Below are 24955 nucleotides of genomic sequence, written 5' to 3' on the forward strand. Positions count from 1 at the left end.
GGAGACCTCTTGGTTTTTCTGTGCATGTACTTAGGGAAGAGCCCTTTTGGTGAACCTATAGTACTGAGCCCCCTGGAACCCTGGATGTCACCTGAGTCTCTGTGTGACTTTATGCAAATGGCCAAACCTCTCTAAGCCTCAGGTTCCTCATCTATGAACAGGGATGGGGTTGTTGAAAGCATTAAATGAGATTCATTCAGTTAGTCATCGAATATTTACTGAGCACCTATCATGCTGGGCGCCAGGAGTTGTAACCGTGAGGGAGACAGGCAAGGTTCCTCCTTCACAAAGCTCCCAGGCTCATGGAGGTGTGGGTACTGTGGGGCACAGAGCAGGGGTACCTGACCCAGGCTGGGGAGAATGGGGTGGTCAGAGAATGGTTCATGGGGGCCAGAAGGAGAAGGCTGTGGGCACTCCATTTCCACACAGGGGAGAGTAACTCAGAAGGGAGGGGAAATCACACGGACTCTGAGAAACTGACAGAAGAGGTGGGAGAGAAGCAGAGAGAGGGGCCGGGGAGGGTCATGTGGGGCCCTGACAGGGTCTGGACTTGGCCTCCCCTCTGCGTCCTCCCCCCAGGCTGTCAGCTGTGGGGCTGAGCACGACGCAGCTCCATCCTTGGGGTATCTCACTGCATGCTCCCGGCACGCCCTGCACTGAAATCTGCACTCCGCTCCAGATACAGCAAACCATGGGGAGCTTCCCAGGCTGCTGGTGGTGTTTCTTGCCTTTGCACACAAGCTCCTCAGCCAGCCTCACCAGCCTCACATACAACCAGGAGGCCTCCTCAGGTTTTCCCCTTCCCAGGGGTGGGGGGCTCCTGGCTCTGGCAGTAGCAGCCCCTCACCACCCAGGGCTTCCCTGCAAAATCCCTGGTCACTGAATGTTTCGGTGGCCCATTACCAGGGTCTCCCTGCAGTGCATGCAGTGAGATACCCCCGAGGATGCAGCTGTGCTGTGCTCACTCCACAGCTGACGGCCGGCGTGCAGCCTAGAAAACCTGGTAATCCAGTGAGGGTTAGCTTGGTCTCCCTGAGCATCAGTGACATGGCCACTGAAGACTACCTCCTATTTACTGAACTCTCAGTAAATGGTTACTGGTGATAAAAACAAAAAAGGGCAATTCTGTGGAAATACAAGACAGCTGGGAGAAATGTACTACATACTGTTTATATCCATGAAAGATCTTCCTACATCTATAAGCACTGCTGGGGCTGAGGGTCAGGAAGGTCGGGGAGGTGGCGGGGGGACTGTTCTGAGTCCCATTACCTGGCAGCACCAAGGAGTGTCCCCCAAGGACCCAAGGGCAGGAGGAGGCCCGAGAGCCACAGAGCTCTGGCTGGGTGAGGAGTGCCTGGCCCCAGTAAGCACGCCTCCCTTCCCTGGTATCTTGGCTCAGAACACATTAAGCAAATAGATTTTCTCCCCCAGGTCCATGTGAATTTGCTGGAATGTCCAGCCCTTCCAGGGCTAGTGCAAGTCAACTGTGATGAGCTGTAGAATGCTCATTTTATGGGAGAAGGGACAAAGTCCAGGAGTGAGAAGGGACACTCCCTAACACAAAAGGGGAAGGATCTCCAGCAAGAGATGCCAGGGCCTGGAACTGGGATGAGAGAGGGGGCCGTCGAGGCACGTAGGGGCCTCCAGCAGGTTGCAGAAGCGCAGCAAGCTTGTCAGGAAGACGTGGGGAGGACTCGGGACACTGCCGAGCATGGGCCTCTTTCAGGAGCTAGAGCAGGAGTTCAGACAGGGCCAAGAGAATGCCTGGGGCAAGCCAGGCCTCCGACTGGACAGCATGAGCTGGGGACCTGGCAGGACACAACAGCCACAGCAGCAGGGCTGGACGGGAAGTGGGGACAGGCGGCGATGGGCGGGGGTTGGGAAGAATGGTGCCGGAGAGACACTGCAGAGTATCACCCCCATGCTCAGCCATCCGCATATGGCCAGTCAGTGCCATTAATTTCTCAAGATGCATCCAGATGGAGTCAGAGACCCTCTCACATTGGGGTCACAGGGCACTTGGGACAACCCCAGCATGTGCTCTGTGGCAGCGAGGAGGGTGCATGGGATGCCTGTTGTCTAGGCCTTTGTCTCCCTCACCCCACCCCACCCCCCCCACTCAAAGGTAGCAGGGCTTTCAGTTTGTCGGGAAGACACGAATGTAAGAGAGGAGAATCCGCTTTGGAGTAACCTCATCTCTGAGAGCTACAACTGGTACAAGTTCAGTGGGGGCGCCATCACCCTGCTGACCTACCCACACAGCCCCATCTCTGGGGCTCCTGTCTGCAAGCTATTCAGCTCCACTGTGTCCCAGAGTTCCCGGATTTCATCTGGTTCACAAGTAGGAGATGACACAATGGACCGGAACCCCAAACAGGATGCCAGGCAGCCGGGAGGGGAACACTGGCCCTCAGTCCTTGCCCTGCCCTTACCCAAGAGAGCACGCAAGTGCAGGACTCTCTGCCCCAGTGCTCACTGGGAGGAGCCCTGCAAGTCTGTGGCCCACGTGGGTGGCTTTCTTCCCACCTAGAAGTTCTCTAACAATGAAGTTTAGGGTGAGACAGAACCATCATCCTTTCTCTGAGCCAACCAAACCCCAGAACTCAGCAGAGAGGAAGCGCCCCGCGAGGGCGTCCCCGGGGCTGACAGCACCCCCCCTCTCGTGGGGATGCTGATGCTCTCTCACCACTCCAACTCATCAGCACTGGGGAGAGGTGGAGGACACTTTTCTGTGCCCAGGGCCTGGGCCGCCTGGCTTCTTTGCAGTCCACAGGGAACACTGAGGAGGCAGTGGGCAAGAGCTGGGGGAGACCTCTTCCCCCAGTCTCCCGAGAGCATGCCCACAGAGCCAGAAATGCTAAGCACCCTTCAGGGAAAACATCCCCGCCCCCTGGAAGGCAGGGCTGGGCAGCTACAAGGAACTCAGCTGCGCTAAGGCAGGTCGTGGGCCTCTGCTCCCTGTAGTCACGCAAAGACGAGAGGGCCTCACTCACCTGTTGCTGGTTCTCCCGCTGTGAGTGGAGCCGTGCCTGGATGCACTCCCGGGTTTCCTGGAAGGCCTGTCTCTGGGAGACCTCCGCCGGGTAGTGGGTGCAGACACCCACGATGTTGGTGCAGGAGAAAATGAGGACATTGGAGACAAGCTGCAGAGGGAGAGAGGAAGACACCAAGCTCAGGCCTGGAGCTGCAACCTGTCACTGGAGCCCCAACCCTGACCCTCCAGCCCCCAAGCATGGAGCCCCGGCCACCACATTCACAAACACACACCCAGCTGTGAGCAAACCAATGCCAAGAACACTCACCCATGGCTGGCCACAGGGAGTAGCCAAATATAATAGGTTAGGCTCTCTGACTTCCTCAAAGGTCAAAGCTTTGGTGGCATGTGACAGGTTATGGCCCTAAGGAACTGAGTCTCTGAATAATCATACTGAATGTGTCCAGCTCAGAGCTGAAAAGGCTGGGGATATGGGTGATGTTGTGATGGAGTTGTGTATGTGGGGGGTGGCAGGGGCATTGCGAGGAAGGTTCTGTAAGCACTGCGAGATTTCAGTTTTTGAAAACGCGATCAAGTCCAGCGCAGGACAAAGGACCAGCCTTTGGCAGAGAAACCTTATTATTATTTTTATATTAGCTTATTATTCCCCAGGGATCAAGTGCAATGAAGCAAGCACTTGCTGCCTACCCATGAGATACTGAGCACTGTACTAACTCCCCTGGGAAGTGAGAGCAGGCTAAGGGCCGGGCCACCAGGGATCAGTGTCAACAGCGGGTCTCCTCTCCTCTTCCTAGGCTTCCATTCCTTCTCGGCATCGGCACCAAAGCCCTCTGACAACTCCACCAGACCAGCTGGAGAGCATCCACCATCACCCTCTGCTCCTCACTAGTGCCCTTCTCCATGCTGAGACGTCTGTGTGGAAAAATACTACTGCCCCTCTGGTCGCAGAGACAAGGTTGGAATTCTCTGGAAAGGAGTATTTACTGAAAAGCAAAGGGAAAGCAGAACACAACACTACACACCCCACAAAAGCAAGTTTACACAGCACATTTCAGATTCTGGCAGAGGTGCTGTGGAGACAAACTTTTTCTTGGCAGGTACCCAGCTCCTGGGATATCTGGGTAAACTGATCCTGGTCCTGTCCCGGCCCCAGGCCACACGGACAGAAGCTGTGCAAAGATGCTCAGGCTTCTAGGACTCCATCTCTCCCTCGAAAAATTTAATTCTTAGTCTCAACTATGGAAGGGAACCCAGATTGGCCCTCGAACCTTCCACTGTAGTTCCTGAAGCCCTCTGGGACTTCAGCTGCCTTGCAGTGACCGGGCAGACAGTGCCCCACACTCTTCTTCCAGGGTCCTCCTGTCAATGGATCCTAGAAGCCCTGTCTTTGACTCAGGTCTGCATTCCCCCTGAAGGCTTTCCCCACCCCAGCTCGGAGGTATCCTGGCATCTACCCAGCGTCCTCAGCCAGCTTAAGCCTGGAGGCCGTGTGGGCTCCGTGCTGGACTCGGTGCCCTGTTTCCCTGGACACATCCTATACCGGACCGTCCCAAATCCATGAACGGAAAGAGACTCTCTCTTTCCTGTCAAAGTCCTGCTCTCTTCTTGGCTGCACAATAAATGCTGGTTTCCTGGCTGAAGGACATTATAAGCTCCCCTCAACCACCTCCTGGATACCTTCCAGATGCTTCCTGGATGTGCCTTCAGGGAAAGGGCAAACTCAGATTACCAGCTCCACCAACTCTTATGATGACTGACAACTCCCCCAAACCCCATCCCAAACCCATCCACCTCAGAATCCTACCATTCTCATTTCATGTAAAAACAGGGCAGAGAAAAACACAACCTACTTGTCACAAGGAAAGAACCCCCACCCCCTCACTCTCTAGAAGCTTACAATCCAGGTGAAGAGATAAGTAAGAGATAAGCGGTCAAGACTGACAAAGAACCAGTGAGAGGAAGCAGAAACCATCTCACAGTAAACAAGAGGGAGACCAGGGGAGCATGGAGTGGGGCGGGGGGTGGGGGGAGCAGAGGAGGACCTCTGGGCAGGCCAGGGCATACTGGGCCTGGGCTTAGGGGCAGAGTTGGGGAGTCTGGCAGGCATGGGAAAGGGCATCACTGGAAAGAGTATTCACGAAACTCATGTTTGTCAGGTACTTGGGGTCCTCGAATAAATAATCCAGTCTTTCTGATCCTGAGTCCACAGAGAGAAGACAGAGCTGGAAAGGCAGACCAGAGCCAGACTGAAGGGGCATCTGAATGTCAGGCTGAGGAGGCCTAGCACAATCCTTATACAACAGGAGCATGAAGGACACTGAAGGAAACAGCAGCTTTGGGGGTGACTGGCTGGCTGGGTCTGTTGAGGGTCTGACTATTGGCTTGGGCTAATGCCATGATCTCAGTTCATGGGTTCAAGTGCAGAGCCTGCTCGGGATTCTCTCTCTTCCTCTCTCTCTGCTCCTCCTGCGCTCGTGCTAGCTCTCTTAAAACAAACTAAAAAAAAAAAAAAAAAGACAACTCATCAAGGGTAAAAGTGATGCAGGGAGTGGGAGACAGGTCAGAAGGCTGGCACAGAAGCCCAAAGATTTATATGAGGCTGGGGCCAGACAAGACAGGGCAGACTCAGAAGGAGGAGCCAGCCCTAAGACGAGGGCGGTAAGGTTCAGGAAGAAATAGACTGTGGCCTACGGTAGTAACCAAGACGAGTGACTCTGAAGGAAAACCCTGAAAACATGCCTCCAGGAAGTCACTAGGGACCACTGACAGATAAGGAAAGAGAATGAAATGATGAGGTAAAGGCTGAGGCACAATCTTCAGGGAATGCTGGAGAATGTTCTAGTTAGGAGATATCTTTTTGAAAGGAAAGGAAGGTTCCAGATGACTAAAAACAGGAGAAAGGAAAAACTGGGAAGAAGATGAGGAGCTGCCCGCAGACAGGAAATTATATCAATAATGCGACATGGCCATGTACGGTTTATCCCAGGCTTGGAAGGCTGGTTCAACTTTGAAACATTAATGTAGGTGGCTCAGTCGATTGAGTGACTGACTTTGGCTCAGGTCATGATCTCCCAGTTCATGAGCTCAGACCCCACATTGGGCTTGCTGATGTCAGCTCAGAGCCTGCTTCAGATCCTCCTTCCCCTTCCCTGTCCTGTCCCCACTTGTGCTTCTCTCAAAAATAAATATTTTTTAAAAATCAATGTAATTCATCACATTAACAGACCAAATAGAAAAAACATATGGTTATTTCAGTAGTTACCAAAAAAAGTATATGGAAAGAATTCAACATCAATGCATGATTTAAAAAGAAAAACTCAGGGCACCTGGCTCAGTCGGTTAAATGTCCAACTTGGGCTCAGGTCATGATCACACAGTTAATGGGTTCAAACCCCACATCAGGCTCTGTGCTGACAACTCAGAGCCTGGAACCTGCTTCAGATTCTGTGTCTCCCTCCCTCTCTCTGCCCCTTCCCCACTCATGATCTGTCTCTGTCTCTCTCTCAAAAATAAATAAACATTAAAAAAAAAACTTGGATGCCTGGATGGCTCAACCGGTTGAGTGTCCAACTTCAGCTCAGGTCATGATCTCGTGGATCTGGAGTTTGAGGCCCATGTTGGGCTCTGTGCTGACAGCTTGGAGCCTGAAGCCTGCTTTGGATTCTGTTCTCCCTTTCTCTCTGCCCCTCCTCTGCTCACAGTCATCTCCCTCTCTCTCAAAAATAAATAAACATTAAAAAAAATATTAGGAATGGAAGAGATAGTCCTCAATCTGATCAATGGCATATATAAAAATGTATAGCTAACATCATACTTAATAGTGAAAGCCTGAATGTTTCCTGCTAAGACCAGGAACAATGCAAGGAAATATCCTTTCCTCACTCTTACTCAGCATTGTGCTGGAGGTTCTAGACCATGGAATAAGACAGGAAAAAGACAGGAAAAAGGCATACAAATTGGAAAGGAAGAAATAAAACAGTCTATATTTACAGATGACATAATTGTGAATGTAGAATCCCCCTGCCAAATTCTACAAAACAGCTACCAGAAGAAGCAAATTTGGAAATATAAAGATACAAGATCACAGGATACCAGATCAATATATAAAAAGCAACTGCATTTCTATATGCAAGCAATGAACAATCAAACATGAAATCTTTCAATGTACTGTTTAAATATCACCAAAGCTATGAAATACTTATGGGCTAACCTGACAAAAACATGCAAACCTTTTCAGTGAAAACTATAAAACATGGATGAAAGAGATCAAAAAGACCTGAACAAATGGCGAGAAGACCACGTTCACATTTTGGAAAACTCAGTATTGTTCAGATGTGACTTCCACCCAAAATTATGTATAGATGAAACACCATCATAATCAAGACCCAAGATTTTTTTTAGATATTAACAAATTAACAAGCTGAGTTGATAATTTATATGGAAAATCAAAGCAGCTAGAATATCCAAAATAATTTTGAGAAAGATGCACCAGTTGGAAGACTCCCACTACTCAATTGCAAGACTTACTATAAAGCTACAGTAATTAAGGTAGTGCAATACTGGCATAAGGACAGAAATACAGATCAGTGGAATAAAATTGGGAGTCTATACATAAACCCTTACATTTATGGATAGTTGATATTTGACAAGGGCACCAAGACGATTCAGTGGGGAAAGACTATTCTTTTCAGCAAATGATGCTAGGATAACTTGATATCCACATGTGAAATACTGAAGTTGGATTCCCTACCTCACAGCATACACAAAATAAACTCAAAGAGGATCAGAGACCTCAGTGTGAGAGCTATAGCTATAAAACTCAGAAGAAAACATGAAAGTAAATCCTCGTGACCTGGGATTAGACAATGATTTCTTAGTCACGCCACCAAAAGCACAGATGACAAAAATTAAAAAAAAAAAAAAAAATAGCAGGGTGCCCGGGTGGCTCCATCAGTTGAGTGCCTGATTTCAGCTCAGGTTATGATCTCCCCACTCCAAGTTCGAGCCCCATATAGGGCTCTGTCCTGACACCTCAGAGCCTGAAGCCTGCTTTGGATTTTGTGTGTGTGTCTCTCTCTCTGCCCCTCCCCTGCTCATGCTCTGTCTCTGTCTCTCAAAAATGAATAAATGTTAAAACGAATTTTTTTAAAGATCAATTACACTTCATCAAAATTAAAGCCTTTTGCTCTTTAAAAGGCACCATCAAGAAACTGAAAAGACAACCCACCAAATGGAAGAAAATATCTGTAAATCATATATCATAATTTTTTACAAATATATAAAGGCAACTAAATAAAGAAAGGACAATCTTTTAAGCAAATGGTGCCAGAACAACTGGCTATCCATATGCCTGGCTCAGATCTCACAAAATACATCATAATTTACCCAAAATGGTTCATAGGCCCAAATGCAAACCGGAAACTGTTAAACTTCTACAAAAAAATACAGGACTTCAGGTTAGGCAAAGATTTCTCAGAGCAGCAAAATTATGATCCATAAAATAAACGAAATGATAAATTGAAAAATTAGATGTCATCCAAAAAACACTGGGTTTCAAAACACATTGTTAAGATAATGAAAAAACAAGGCACAGACCAGGAGGAATTATTTGTAAATCACATGTCTGATAAAAAGATTTGTACCCAGAATTCATAAAGAACTCTCAAAAGTCAACCATCAGAATACAACCTACTATTTAAAAGAGCAAAAGATCTGAATAGACAATTCACCAAAGAAGATATAAAGATGACAAATGAGCACATGGAAAGATGCTCAAAATTATTAGCCATCGGGGAAATGCAAATTTTTAAAAATGAGATACTACTAAACACTATTAGAATGGCTAAAATAAAATTTAAAAAGGAAAAGGAAAAGAAAAAAGAACTGCCAGCACAGTGTCCTCCTTGCACCCGCTACTAGAAACAACAAGTGGGGGGCACAGGGGTGACTCAGCCAGTGGAGCATCCAACTCTCGATTTCCGCTCAAGGTCATGGAATCGAGCCCTGCATCAGGCTCTGTGCAGAGCATGGATCCTGCTTAAGATTCCCTCTCTCTCCCTCTCCCTCTGCCACTCTCCCCCACTAGTACTCTCTACGTAAAATAAAAAAGAGTTTGGCATTTCTCATCAAGTTAAACACATACTTGCCATGTGACCAACAATCTCACGCCTAGGTATTTGCCCAAATGAAATGAAACATTTTGTTCACAAAAAGACCTGTGCAGGAACATTTATGGAGTATTATTCATCTATAAAATGGAGCAATTTAGTGATAACACACAACGACGTAGACGACTCTCAAATACATTCTGCTGAGTGAAGAAGCCACGCTCAACAGGCCATACGATTCCATTTACCTGGCACTCTGGAAAAGGCAAGACTGTAGGAACTGAAAATACACCAGTGGTTGCCAGGGCCAGAGAGAGAGGCTGACTAAAAGGGGCAGCAGGAGGAAATCCTTCTGGGGGATGGAACTGTTCCAGATCATGGCTGTGTTCGTGGTTATACGTCTTTATGCCTTTGTCAAACCCACACTACTGTATACGAGAAGGGGTGACTTCTACTGTTTGTAAATTATACTTAAAAACAAAAAATAATAGGAGTAAGATGCAGGAGGGGCTAAACAGGAGAACAGGAAAGCTAGCCAAACAGAGAAAGAGCAGCCTTCCCTCTCTCTGAGGCCAGAAAGAGGGGCCAGGGTCTATTTCGGACATGACCCCCAAGGTAATTAACTGGCCACTAGAGCATCTCGGTACTAATCCTCCTGGTCTCTCCCGCTGTAATCTGACTCCTCTTGCAGCCAGAAGGCCAGTAGCAACAGACAGTGCAAATCCAGGTAAAATGATGCCCAGTAACCAAATAGGAGTCCAAATGGCTTTGCTCAGCTTAGTGTGTCTCAGTGTTTCTCCCTCTCATTCACTAAACACAAAATGGGGTGAGCAGTTACAGCGTGCTGGGGTGTGAGACAGGGGTCTTGAGCAAGGTCATTGGGAAGGATGGTTTTGGCAATTTCATTTGAGAGTGAAGAAGTAAGAGATCAACGTTTGTTACACACACACACACACACCAAAAAAGCAGGAATCTGCTTCCCAGATCTCATAGACGCTAATGCTCCTGTACAGACACCAGTATTATGAACGGAGAGTAGTCATCAGTACAATCTAACGGAATTCTGCTTAAAGCCTTCTTCTAGGAAGGAGTGTGTAGCTTAAACCTGATCTCACACCTTGAGCACAAGGGTCCAAATGCTGACTGGCTCTCTTCTCCACTAAAAACAATTTTCGATTATTGAGCCCCTTACAGACACAGTAAAAGTATAAACCTTGTCCTTATGTAACATATTTAATTAGTAAATAGTAACAGGTATCATTCACAACAGCCAGGAAACAAGGCCTAATTAAGGCTTTGTTGGTTTCCCTCGAGGGACACAGCTAACCACACGGAACATGTGCACGAGGGTGTGCGTGTATACCTACAGCAGGTACAGTAACAAGGGGCCTGGCAACACCGCAAGCCTCAGCCCTGGGACTCGCCTGCGCATCTGCTTTTAAAACCAGCGCAGCAGATGGTTTGGGTGCAGGTGGTCTCAGGACCACACCCGGAGAAACCCTGCTGGAGGGGAATGTTTGGAATTCTAGTCTCTGCGTGGAAACCCAGGGGAGATGCCTATGAATATTCACAGCGCTGCTGGCGGCGGTGGTGGCGGTATTTCTAAAACCCCAGCACTTTGTGAAATCCAATCTCTTTGCTGGCTGCAGGCCGCAGGTTTGCAAAATTTGGCCCAGGGTGGAGTTACAGTACAAGGGAGTTTGCACAGCGCCTCCTCGCGGAGGCGGAAAGAAACCCCCACCGCAGGACTCCAGCACTGCAAATATTACTGCCTCTGACTTCAGGAGGTTCCCTGGGTCCTCTGCCACAGGCTTGCTACTCGCCAATCTTGGGGAAGGCACAAGGCAAAGAAGAATGAGGAATGAACAGAAATGAAAAACATGAGTTGGAGACAACCCCCTTGCAATTTGCTACTTTGCATGGCCTCGGCTCCGGACGAGTCAGCTTGCCTCTCGCACCGTGGTCCTCAGGGGCATGTGGTGTCCGCGGCAGGGGCAGAGCTGAGGAATCAGAATACCCCCCCCCAAGGAACCAGATTTGGTGATGAGGGGACAAGATGTTCAGTTACATTTGAAATTTCAGATAAATGACAATTTTTTTTTCAATATAAGTATGTCCCATGCAATATCTGGAACATACTTATACTAAAAAAATTACTTGTTGTTTATCTGAAATTCAAATGTAACTGGTAACCATATTTACCTGGCAACCCGAGGAGGGAGGCTTTCCAAACCTCCCTCCCCCAGCTCTCATGCCCCTCTCCCCCTTGGCAGGGTCCCTACTCCTACTCTACTTCGTCCAGATTGTCCTCCACCCTCTGTGGCTCCTGCCAGACCCACTCCAGGCCCCAAGGACTGGCTCTCCACTGCTCTGGGTATTAGGAAGGGAAGGAAGGTCCTCTTGTGAGACCCCAACCCCAAAGAGAGGCATAGCCCCTCCTATTCTAGCCCTTTTATCTATCTGCAAACACACAAAACTAGCAACCAAATGAGCCTCTAATCAAAGGAGCTGACAAGACTGACAAGGGCCCCTTGTGCCTGCCCCAGATTTCATTTGTTCTACACGGGGGTGGTGGGAAGCTCAGGGGACCTCAACAGAATCCTATTATGATATAAAATACAATAAATCAAGGAAGGATTATCTTAAATTATATACTCTTGGAAGTCCTATCAGCACAGTTCCGTGTATACTGCAGCACGCTCAATGAGGTGTTAAATGGCTTTTTAAAAATATTACATATTTTTAACTTTTTAAAAAATCATAGTGACACTTCTTATAAATTTGTTCCTTACAAAGACTGCTGTATGCTTTTTTGGTGATAAAAGGCACAGTATCTCTGCTTAGGGACTTTTGTGATGAGGTCTTCTTTTGTGGAAGTAGCTGGTCTATCTCAGCGGCTCTGAGCTAAAAGGACCAGACTCTGCTGGCTTCATTCCCATAGGGTCCTTCCCAGAAGGCATCCCCCACTTCTCCATCCAGAAGAAGATAGTGGCTCAGAGCTTGTCATTCTCTCCTGCTCTGAAATGCTCTATATCAGAGATCCACTATCCTTTTACATCATGGCACCTCCTGCTCAAAAGCCTGCCATGACTCCCTATTACCAATAAGACAAAGCCTCAATCTCTGTACTGGCATCAAGACTCTATAAGCCTCATCACAAGCCACATTCCCCTTCTCATCTCCTACTTCAACCATACAGGCTACTCACTGTCTCTATAATACACCTTTAAAACTGTACTGCTGGGGCGCCTGGGTGGCTGAGTTAGCTAAGCATCTGACTTCAGCTCAGGTCATGATCTTACAGCTTGTGAGTTAGAGTTCAGCATCAGGCTCCATGCTGACAGCTCAGAGCCTAGAGCCTGCTTTGGATTCTGTGTCTCCCTCTCTCTCTGCCCCTCTCCTCTCATGCTCTCTCTCTCAAAAATAAATAAACACTAAAAAAATTTTTAAGTATAATGTTTATTTAATACAATTTCACTGTTACTAAAAGCAGGGCGTGAAATATTAACAAATCAATAATTAGCATCTGTTTAATACATTTTCAAGAAAGACAAAATAGACTAAAATGCGAAGAAAGACCAATATTTAGGAATGACTGGGTACAGCAATTTACAACATTAAAACACTGTGCCCATGTACTGTTTCACTGCACCTTCATCACATCCTTCCAAGACAGGCCAGCCAGGTGGTATCACCCCTCTTTTGCTAATGAGGCCACCTTGCAAGGCTCGAGGCGGGAGCCCTGTCTGCACCACACAGCATGACAGCAGCCGAGCTAAACCACAGATTCTCATTCCAAGCGCAGAGCTCATCCTGTTCTACAGCTCATCCTGTATGAAGCTGTTATTTATCCCAACCTAATTTAGCTCCATTTTTGCCTTATTCTATTTAATAAAGAGACACTCGACTTTCACTCCCATCCTAGGTGCCCCAGGCCTTCCTCACAGATCCTGGTCACATAAAATGCTGATTAGGGATCTGCTCCCGGCCACCGCCTCCAAAGCTCTTTCCCAGGAACCTCCTCTGCGGGTGAGAAAGGCCCACCCTGTGCCTTGGGGCGGCCACGCCTTTTTCCAGCACAGCTTCCCTTAATTACTTTTTCATTGAGATATAATACTTATACCATAAAATTCTCCCTTTTAAAGTATATAATTCAGTAGTTTTTAGTGTACATTCAAGGTTGTGCAACCTTCACCACTATCTAATTCCAGAGCATTTCAACATCTCAGAAAGAAATCCCACACCCATTAATCACTACTTATTTCCTATCTGCACCCCCACCGCCAAGCTCCTGTCAACTACTAATTTACTTTCTGTCTCGATGGATTTGCCTGTGCTGGACATTTCATATAAATGGAATCACATAATAGGCAGCCTTCTTGTCTAGCTATTTTCACTTAGCATAATACTTTCAAGATCTGTCTCTGTTGTTGCATGTATCAGTTCTTCAGTCTTTCATGGCCGAATAACATTCCATAGTACAGATATGCTACATTTGACTTATCCAACGGTTACATTTGGGTTGTGTCGCTAGGAACGCTCACGTGCAAGCTCTTGCACAGACTATGTTTCCAGATCTCTTGGGTATATGTCTAGGAGTGGAACTGCTCGATGTTCTAGACTGAATGTTTGTGTCCCCTTGCCCCCAAATGTTAAAATCTCCACCTCCAATGCGATGGCTTTAGGAGGTGGGGCTTTAGGAGGTGATCAGGTCTTGAGGGTGGGATTCATGAATGCGATTCATCAAAGAGATCTCAGGGAGCTCTGACATCCCTTCCACCACGTGAGGGCACGGTGAGAAGACTGCCATTGATATGGCAGAAGTGGGTTCTCACCAGACACTGAATCTGTTGGTGCCTTAAACTTGGACTTGACAACATCTAGAAATGTGAGAAATACCTGTGTGTTGTCTAAGCCACTCAGCTTATGGTATTTTGTTAGGGCAGCCTGAATGGATGAAGATGCTGGGTCACATGGTAACTCTACGCTTAACATTTTGAGGAACTGCCCAACTGCCTTCCAAAGTGGCGGTATCGTTTTCTACTCCAACCAGAAGTGGGGGCTCTGATTCCTCACACTCTCCCCAGCACTTGTTTCTATCCATCTTTTTGATGACAGCCATCCTAATGGGAGTAAGGGAATTATCTCATGTGGCTTTGATTTCATTAAAGCAAATGGTGACGACAACAAGGGAGATAGTTTATTCTGTAACTTGTATAGCTGTACCTGTAGAGAGAAATGGCCACACTGTATACTTTGTTTTTGTCGTCTTGGTTACTTAGTCTAGGAAGACCCCAGACTCTGTAGATGCATTCAGAAAAGAATTCACAGAATAGCACTCACTTGAACAGGATATCCTCTTAATTCACTCAACAAAACACCACTGAGCACCCAGTACAGAGCATCGTGCTGGGGATCTGGGAAAGCTCAGCCCTGGCCACCTGACCCCTGCACCCTGACTACAAGTCTGGTAATAGAGTCAGGCACTTTCACTTCCACAAACACTCATTTCACAAATACTCAGTTTGCAAAAAAATATATATATGACAGAAGAGAAAACAGTCTTAATATATAAAGTGTTTTATAAATTAACAATAATTAAGTAGAACTTAACGGCAAAATCGGTAATACACATGAGCAAGCTATTCAATGAAGGAAAACTACAAATGACTGACAAATGCATGATGTGAAAAAAATGTGAAGCCTCACTAGCAAACAATTAAATACAAATAAAAACAATGTATGCCTATTAACCTAGCAATGCTTTTTCTCACTGTAATAGTATTAGCAAGAATGCAACAGAACAAGCTCTATCCGTCAGTAGGGATAAGAATCAGTAACACTCTTCTGGAAAACAGTTTAGCAATACAGGAGAAAGTTCATACTTTACCCTGGTGCACTGTTGGTGGGAATTTAAACTGGTGCAGCCACTATGTAAAACAGCATGGAGGCACCTCAAAAAATTAAAAATAGAAAAACCATACAATCCAGTAATTCCACTACTGAGTATTTATCCAAAGAAAACAAAACCGCTAATTTGAAAAGACACACACCCCTATGTGTACTGCAGCATTATTTACAACAGGCAAAATATGGAAGCAATGCAAGTGCTTAAGAGGGTATCCTGACAGATGAATGGATAAAGAAAATGTGGTATGAACATGTGTGTGTGTGAGAGAGAGAGAGAGAGACAGAGGCAGAGAGAGACAGAGGCAGACAGAGACTCTGTGTATAGCTGTAGAATGGAAAATAAGTTAGCTGCAGAAAATCAGTTAGCTATAGAAAAGGAAAAAACCTTTCCATCTGCAATAACATGGGTGGATCTAGAGGGTATAATGCTAAGTGAAATAAGGCAAGCCAGAGATAGACAAACAAATACCATATGAGTTCACTTAAATCCAGAATCTAAAAACCAAATGAATAAACAAAGAAAGCAGAAGCAGACCCATAAATGCAGAGAACTGACGGTTGCCAGAAAGTGGTGGGGGGAAGTTGGGCACAAGAGGTGAAGGGGAGAGGGAGGCACAGGCCTCCAGTGATGGAATAAATAGTCACAGAAATGAAAGGTACAGCATAAGGAGCACAGTCAATGGTATTATAATAATGTTTATGGGGACGGAGGGCGGCTACACTGGTGGCAAGGACAGCAATGTACAGAACTGTCCAGTCCCCATCTTGTACACCTGAAACTAATGTAATGTTCCACGTCAACTAAAAAAAGTAATATGTTTATACTCTTCGGCCCACAAGGGGGGCCCTTCCCAGGAATCGCTGCTACACAGAAACTCGCTGGCCTGGGCAAGGCTTTATATACAAGGATCATTAGAAAATTTTAAATGAGGAACAGCTAAATGTTGAACAACTAGAGAAAAGTTAAATAAATTACGGAGCTTCAATACCCTGAAATACGTCAAGGCCTTTAAAAGGTTTTATTTGAAGAAGATTTAACATCATGGGGAAATTTTCAAAATCTAATGTCAAGTGGGGGGAAAAGAGAATACGAAATTGCATATTCAACATGATCTCAATCTAAGAATATATGTGTTAACAGTGGTAGAATGTCTCTAGGTGATGGTGGGACTGTAAGTGTTTTTTAAGACCTTTTTTCGTTAGACCACTGAATACTTCTCAACTTCCTATTACATGTATTACTCTTAGAAGAGAAAAGTGATAAATTTATATTAAAAGGGGGGAAAATACATGCTTTTACTGTGAGGAGGGCAGGCTGCAAGAACTTCTTGGCTAATAGACGATAGGAGAATTCAAATGCCTACAGAGCCAGGCAGAATAAGCCAAATGGGAAAAGAGAGTCAGATCAGAAAAAGAAATCATTCTAGGCACTGGGGATGAGGAAGGCTTCACAGAGAGGAGCCTCGAGACGGAACCTGCAGTGTGGACAGAAGTGGGCAGCCAGGTGGCAGAAACCACATGAAAAAGGAGGTGGAGGGAGTTCGAAGGGTGCAAGGCTACCTGGGAACCCCAGGAAGTCAGTGCTGACCGGAAAAGAACAAGCAAGGGCAACTGGCCAGCGTGGAGGCGAAGCTCACGGACCGATCACAAGGGATATGATACCCATGTCCATCCAGGTAAGGACGTGGCACATGGCCCAGAAAGCATTAAAACTCTGGGTGGCTGCACTTTCAAAACTAAAAAGTATACTAAAATTTCCACTTATAGTATGTGCATTCATGAAAGAAAATTTCAATTTCTACCCAGCAACAACCAGTGTTAACTGGTTTGTTCCTTTTTAATCTACTCACAGTTGTTTGTTTTCATGAAGCTACGATTTTACTGCTTATAAAATCCTGCTTTTTTTCACTTTACATTATAATGTAAATATATATTCCCCCAATTATTACGACTTCTAATGCTGCAGGTTTTCAGTAGGAAAATATGATCAGAGCTGCACTTTGGGAATATTAATTTCATGGCTGGAAAGGAAGTGGCAAAGAGGAAGGGGCTAGAAGTAAAAAAGCCAAAAAAAGATCTAAGCAAATGGCACAGATGAGAAGCACCAGAGCCTGAGGAAGGCTAGGCACCCGGAAAAAGGTGGGGGGCAGTGTTTGGGCTGTCCCAAGCAAGGCGCCTTGGAGGAGTGAGTCTCCAGGGGGAAGGGAAGGGTGTTAGGTGTTAATCCATGGGGGAAGTCTAGGGAGGCACTGGTTTTAGGGTGAGGGGATGGAGTAAACACAGTGTCATGAAAGCTAAATGGAAGGGGGAGATTTAAGCAAGAGTTGGAGAGCCCACAGTCAGGTGCTGTGGGAGAGGCTGAAAAGATCAGGATGAACCAAAGGTTGTCAGGGGCCACGTAGGTGACCTCTGAGAGAGATTAGGTAGAAGAAGAGTCCAGACCACAAGGGGGTCAGTCATAAGGGGCAATGAGGGCGGTGGTAGTGAAGGGGGCTCTTTCTCAGGATGTTTGGGAGAAAGCACGGTTACGGCTTGAATGGATACAGCATGGAGTGGTGCAAGAAGGCAGAGAACCTGGTTTATCCAAAGGCAGAGGGAGGGAGCCCAAGGAGGCAAAAGACAGACCCCTGCTCAACTGCAGGGCGGTGCTATCCATGACGGCAGCCACCCGCCACAGGCGGCCACAAGCGCTGGAAACATGGCCGGTCTGAACCGAGATGTGCCCTAAGTGTAAAAGTCACACCATGGTTTGAAAGCATTTTTTATATTAATTACTTGTTGATAGGACATTCTAGATACACTGAGTGAATCAAAAGATACTGTTAAAATCAATTCTGTCTGTGTTTTTTGTTTTCTTTTTTGCTTTTTTGGATACTGAAAAAATTTAAATTATGTACGTGGCTCTTGTTATATTTCCACAGAACAGCATGGCATGGCTGGCCGCAGAACAAAGAGGGCGCAAATCAAGAGTTTGTGCAGAACATCAAACTGGTGTTTTGGAAAACTTGACAGTGAATTTATTGAGAGCCCCACCTTTGGGCCTCAGAGAGAAGGGCCTCCCTCCCTACCCTTTAGTGGTTCATTTTCCAAAGGCTCAGATTCATTCATCCGCCAGGCTCAGAACACACTTCAGATGCCACACCCTACAGGAGCCACTCCCTCTGACTTTTGGGAACATAAAATGTAGAGGAGAAAAGGGGAGGGGTGGGCAGGCTGAGCCTCAACCATAAGACCCCAAGGGATAAGAAGGTCTCAGAGGGGAGCCCAGGTATAGACTGAGGCATTAGGACTATCTAGAGGTCAGGTCAACTTCTCCAGCATGTCATGAAACCTGAGGGCTTCAGGAAAGTATGGGGAGAAGGGGCAGCCTAGAAACAATGAGTATCTGGAGGCAGTGTAGAGAAGGGACTGAGGACTTGGAGGCTAAGTGCTCATCCTGGATTTGAAAAAAGAAAACGTGTGTGTGTATATAAAACTAGACAGCTGGGGTGCCTGGGTGGCTCGGTCGGTTGAGCTGACCTTGGATCAGGTCATGATCTCACGGTTCGTGAGTTCGAGCCCCATATCCAGCTTGCTTCAGATCCTCTGTCTTCCTCTCCTGCTCCTCTCCCACTTGTGCATGCACTTCCTCAAAAATAAAATAAAAATAAAAATAGGCAATGGGTGATGCCCAAGGTCTTGGCCACCTGGGACAATCCATGGGGTAGCCACCGCCTGAGTCTCTGGCTGCTCAGGCAGGGACATTTGTCCTGACCATACTACCATGAATGGAGATGCCACAGACAAGATTTTCTGACAAATCCCCAATTTCAAATATTCTGTCCCTGTTCTGAAATGCACGGGAATGCTCGACCCTGCGGCACACACGCTGCAGCTCTGAGACAGCTGGTCACACCTGGAAGTCACACCAGTCTCCTGTCTGATCCCATGCACCATCTGTGAGGAATCCCAGAGGAAACTGGAGTCCTTCATGATCTCTGTCAGGCGACGGCCTCCCCACCCACCCAGGTGCCGGATCACATGTACAAAGCGGTGTGGAGATGCAGATACATTCCCACCCAAACCAAACCAAGGCCATGAGTTGGGAGGGAAGGAACTGGCCTGGTGGGAGAGCTTTAGAAAGGCTTTCTAGAGAAGCTGGGTGGTGGCTCTGCTCACCCAAACACTGCCTTTCTTGCTCTGATCCGGGGTAAGGAAGGGTTTGCTTTGTGGCCTGGCAAGAAGTTTTGTGGGCTAGAAGTTTATTTAAAATCCAGTGCAAATGAAGTCTCTCTCCTCCAAAAATCTCATCTTGGAGAACAATTATCCAGCCCCCCACCCCGGTTCCCCCACCCTCAGCTTCCTCCTCCCCCTTCCAGGAAAGCAGACAGGCTTGCATTGTTCCAGGTGAACAGTGGTGACAGATGAGGAGGATGCCAGGCTGTGTAGGTGGAGGGAAGCGGCTGACAAAGTGCTGGAATCGGATTCAGAGGGAGAGAAGAGAGCACCACCGCACACAGCTCTGGCTCCCACCCTACACAGGTGAAGTGCGGCTTTCCGCTGCCTCTCCCCCCATTAACCTCCACCCCCCCACACCTCCTCCCTCTTTTCACACCTCACCTCCTGCGCCCGTTTTAGGTCTGCTGAATTTGGAAGGAAAACAGAAACATGAAAGAGAAAATGGAACTGCCATTACCCTGTTCACCTAACCTTGACTTGAGAGCAGAACATATAATGGGGCTATATCTGTCTGTCTGTCTGTCTGTCTGTGTGAAAGGCCCAGGGGCCCTGTGGATGATCCAGGTCAGAGGGGCACCCTGGTGCTGCTCAGAACAGGACACGCTTGTCCCTCAGCAGGGATTTGGGGGCTCCAGAAGGGGACCCTAGAGATTACAGAAGAAGCAATTTGCTGAAAGTCAGGGGACCTGAGGGCTAGCCTTGTGACTTGGGGCAAATCCCTTCACCTACTAGGATCTCAAGGATGTCATCTCTAAAATGGAGCTAAGGACACCTGCTAACAAAACACCAATGCCAACACACTACTGGTGTGAGGCGCGTGGTTGGGCTGGCCAGGCCGGGAGTAGCTGAGGGCCGCGAGAGCTGGATGAAAGCCCCAAGGGGCTGACCATGCCTCCTCCTGCTCACTGGCACATCCTCCTCCCCCAGGACGGAGCTGACACACAGCAGGCACCCATAAATACTTGTTAAGTGAATAAACGGATGAAAAGGAAGTTGAGGGCTGCAGGGCACTTTCAAGGCCTTGAATATTCCAGCTCACATCAGAAGATAGTAGAGGCCCCCAGCAGTCTTTGATTCTGACACTGAACATACAGCACAAGACAGGAGAGGGGGTTACAGGACCCCTATCTGCAGGGATGTCAAGGCTTGAGTCAGAATTACGAAATGAAATGCAGATGACACAGCAAAAGATGACAAATGAATGTAGCACTAACCACCACACCACTAAGGGCCTGGAGGTGGTTTCCCTCAGGAGGATGAGTGTGAGACAAATCTAGGTATCCCTGTGAGCAGGATGCAAGCTCAGCCGGGCTGGAAACCGCACCTGGGTGTCATTAAATCCCTCCCTGGCTGGCTGAACTTGGGCCTATCCCTGGGAAATCCCCAGAGGCTGAGCCCAAGAGGAGAGAAATAACGTGGAAATGGCGCTCGTGGAAAGGCTGGGTGAACAGCAAAGGACTTGGATTCCCGCAGGGCCAGCCTTCCCCCCCCCCCCCCCCCCCCCCCCCCCCCCCCCCCCCCCCGGCTGGGCTACCTCAGCAAGTCGGCCGCACCCCATAAAGTTTCTTCTTAAGTAAAAGAGAGTGTGACCCCAAGGCTCTCAGCTACTTCTCAAGGGCCCTGACGTCCTGGGAGCCTTCTCTGTGGTGTGACTCAGCCTCCTAGAGACAAAACCAAGAGTTGGCTCTAGTCCAGCCACCACTCACTCCCAGCCATCCTTCTAACAAGGGACAGGAGGGGCGACCACGGCTGGCACCAAGGCCATGAGGTATGAGGAATTAAAGTCCACCCCAGGGCCAATGGAAACATACCCTGGGTCTCAAGAGGTGAGCCATTAAACTCAACCGTTCCTGGCACATACAAAGCACCCAGTGGGAAGAAAGTGGCAAGTGTTCATTTGCAGACTGCCCCCCAATACCCCTAGCCTCCAGAAACATACTCTCAGTTTGAGGTCCACCTGGTGAGCTCTAGATTATCACGCCAGCACCTCTTACCACATCTCTTTATATAATTGAGATTAACCTTTTTATTTTAAAAATACATTTTTTAAAAATTTTATTGGGGGAAGGGGTAGAGAGGCAGATTGAGGATCCAAAGCAGTTGGATGTGGGGCCTGAACTCACGAGCCATGAGATCATGACCTGAACCACCCAGGTGTCCCTAAAAATACATTTTTTAAAGGCTCTGGCAGAGATCATTCGTTGTCTACCTAAATTCATTCTCCCCTTCTTCCAAAACAGCATGCACTAGCTGGGCACACAGCTGCCATCCTGGCAGCCAGATGGTGATGCTCAGGTCAAAGGAGTGTAAGTGGAAGCGAGTGTGCAACTCCATCATCAGACAGGCCCCCTGCCCTACCTGCACCAGCACCTGTTTGCACTTTCTTCTGGACAGGACTATGGACAGGCCCCAACCCAGCTCTGACCATGCAGATGGGGATAATGTCCTTGTGGGTGGTGGAATGACCCCATGGAACTGGACGTGGTCACTTCATCTCTCATCTCCTTAAAGATATAAACTCTCATCTCCTTAAAGTCACAATCTTGGTGTCTCTGTGTTAGATGGCTTAGCCCTTACCCTAACTAACAGAACTGCACACAGGAGAGGTTTCCAGACCTGAGCATCTGACGGCCCATCCTTCCTCCTCCTCTCTGAATACTTGCTCCAGGGCAGAAGGGAGAAGCCATAATCTGCAGAGCAGCAGGGGGCTGGAAGTGTGAGGATGGGAAGGCTGCTTGAAAACCGGCAGCAGGTTTCCGAAGTAGTGGTCCTGACAAGAGCTGGGCCTGAGCCCAGACACCAGGCCAGAGACAAAGCAGACTGAGTGGCTGGATTCTCAAGGCCGGAAGGAGGTGCAGTGGCTGTGCACACTCCACGAGCTGGGAAACAGAGGCCCAGAGGAAAGAAGGAGCAGGCTCTGCATTCTCTCAAGGAGGTGAAGCACGGTGTGTGGGAAGTACGTGGGGTCTGGTGTCAGAAGACCTGGGTTCAGGTCTCAGTTCAGTCACTTACTAGATGAGTGGTGGCAACTGAGTTGCTCCCCTTTGGAAGTCCTGGATTCCTCTACAAAATAAGGACGCACTACCTACTTCCCAGGGACTGTTCATAAACTAAATAGGGCAATGATATAAAATGCCTGAAAAGCAATTATCTTCCACTGCTTATCTGGGTTTAGATACAGTGAAAGCAAGAAACTGAGAACCCCAACCAATCTATCCCCAGTCCCTGAGTGGGGAGGGAGGGGAAGGACATCAGTGGGTGTTTATCAAGTGTCTTGAAGCACCAAGAACACTGCTGGGTGATTTTCCCAAAACATCCCCCAGGGAAAGGGACACGTGACCAGACCCATGAGGGTCCCGGTCTGGGGCCTCAAGGCATGGTGCACATGCAGCCCAGCTTCAATCACCCAGCCTTGGAGGATGGGCAAGGGCTGGGGGCAAGGCTGTTGCCCTCACACCCCTTTGGGCAGCAGCCCAGGGACTCTGCCCATGAGGGGAAGCCGCCCCCAAAGACAGAGACCACCGCTGCTGGATGGAGAAGAGGTTGCACTCCTTGGCCCGGCGGCCCCTTCAGGCTCTTGCCTGGGGATAACAGCCCTTCGCTGGAGAGTCTGCGTGTCCTTAAGCTAAAAGCAAGGGCACTGGGAGGCATTTGGAGAGCCTTTAACTCAGGAGGGAAAGCAAAGATTGAAGCTTCCTGGGAGGCTCTCAGCGAGCTGCCAGGCCTGGGCGGGCACAGGCTTTGGAACACCTCACGCTCCTGTCTGATGGGCCCTCAGAATTTCCATACAGCGGATGCAAGGAACTTTGGTGCCCGAGTACCTCGCCTCAGGAGCCTGGGCCTTGGGCTCAGGCTCTGAACTGGAGGCACAGTGAGGGACTTTCCAGAGGTTGGGGCAGCGAAGTCCCTGAGGTCTGCAGTGAGACTAGAACCGCCAGCAGCTCCCCTCTCATCCTTGGGCCTGTTTTCCTCTTTCTCTTCCACAAAAGAGAAAGTGGAAGAGAAACTCTTCCACAAGTTCCTTTCTGTCTTCACAAAATTATTACAGCTGGTGGAGGAAAGTGAACAAAAACTCAGCCCATGCCTGGCCCCGCAAGGCTGTCCCCAGTAGGCACCACCTTCTGTTGAGCCCATCACACAGATCCTTGGCCTCTCCACCCATCTGGCCTGTGGCCCAACCCAAATCCCACTGTGAGGAGCACCCCCCTCCTCACCTTTCCCCAAGACTCAGCTCTGCTCTGACCCTCCAGGACACTGGCATTTCCTAGGAATGCTTTGGGATACAGGAAAGCATCGCAATACCCTCTGGGACAGAGCCTCAACCCCTGAATGACAGACGCCTCATCCTGAGAGCTCCCAGACCAGAGGAGCCAGGAGAGAGCTTTCTTCTCCCCATCTGGAGGAAGCAGAGTCCCTCCCAGGGCTGGGGTGGATGGAAAGAGCCTGAGTCCTCGGAAAGGCAGACTCGAGTGGAACCCAAGCCAGCAATACCAGATGCTCTCATTCCCCGGCCACGTGCCTGTGCCTGGGATGACAAAGCGTGAGAACTCGAGAAGAAAGGAACGCAGCAGCCCACACCCCAACACCAGACCCCCTGAGTGCCCTGCCCCACATCGGTGACAAGGGAGGGAAAGCCCGACCAGGCTCGTGGCTGGCATCTGCCATTCCTGATGGTCCACTGTGGACCAAGGTCTGCGCCAAGGGAGCCGCCATGGGAAGGAAGCCTGGGTGCATCCTTTGTAGTCCCCTAGTTGAAGCAGACAATCGCTCCCATAATAAATCAGCTTGTCAAGTTTGAATGTTTCTCAGAAGGGCTTTCTTAAAGAAGGCCACAGCTACAGCAGAAGCAGAGCCCGGCAAGGCCGCCTTGGACCCTGGAAACCTGGGTCTGACAAGCAGAGGAGAGGGCACAGGTGCTTGGAAAGGTGGGCACTGCAACACTCAGCCACAGGTTCTCTCCTGGTCAGTTAAGGTCTTCACCCTGAGAAGTATCCATAGCAAATTGGTGGAGGGTCAGCCAGGCAGCTCTCTGGGTGCTGAGACCACATCTCACAGAGTCTCAAAACCCCACACGGTGCCCGGCATGCGGCAGCACTGATAAAGGCGTGGTGAGTAGGAGAATGGCAGACATGTCAAGGAATGACTGGCTTAGCCTAAGCATGGCCATTTCCAGGTGGCAGTATGTACACAAGGAATACAGACCGATTTGACCTCAGCCTGAGTTCAAAGTAATTGAGAGAGGAAGTCTGCTACAAATCATCCAGTGCATTCCCAACTATCAAATGCATTTAGAAAGCCTCTGCTGCTTGGTATCATGCATGCTGTTGGCCTTCTTGCTTAATGCAGCTAACTAGATTGACACCCAGGGGGATAGGGAACTCTCTTGGAGCCTACCAGTCTCAGCTGGGCTGCTCTGGGAGCCAGAACAGGACTGGGAGAATTAGGGCTAAGGGAGGGACATATTTTCCCCACCCTACCCCACCCCAAGTGTCACAGCATTGATGCCCCCCTGTCCTTTGCCCCCTGTCCTGAAGGGCTTTTGGGAGTTGGGATAGGGGTCCTTTTGAGTTTCTCAAGTGTGAGCACAAGCCACCTAAACTAAATTGCCCTTGTCAAAATAAAGCCACTCTCTGGCACTTACAGGGCTGGTCCCAGCTTTCATCACTGCCACTTGCTGAGCTATAGAATTTGGCCAGGAGTGCCCCTCCCCCAAAGGTGACAAAGG

General features: G+C 48.5%; 1 protein-coding gene across 1 annotated transcript in view; it reads right to left on the reverse strand.

Annotated features, from left to right (window-relative positions):
* The window catches only part of ADCY5 (adenylate cyclase 5), a 144727-nt gene that overhangs the window by 56070 nt on the left and 63702 nt on the right, over positions 1-24955 (reverse strand). The window contains exon 2 of the mRNA XM_029939453.1: positions 2994-3143. Coding sequence (XP_029795313.1) covers positions 2994-3143 — 150 coding nt within the window. The remainder of the gene's footprint in view (positions 1-2993; positions 3144-24955) is intronic.

This window comes from Suricata suricatta, chromosome 5, assembly GCF_006229205.1.
Source record: "Suricata suricatta isolate VVHF042 chromosome 5, meerkat_22Aug2017_6uvM2_HiC, whole genome shotgun sequence".
In the NCBI taxonomy this organism is placed as follows: domain Eukaryota; kingdom Metazoa; phylum Chordata; class Mammalia; order Carnivora; family Herpestidae; genus Suricata; species Suricata suricatta.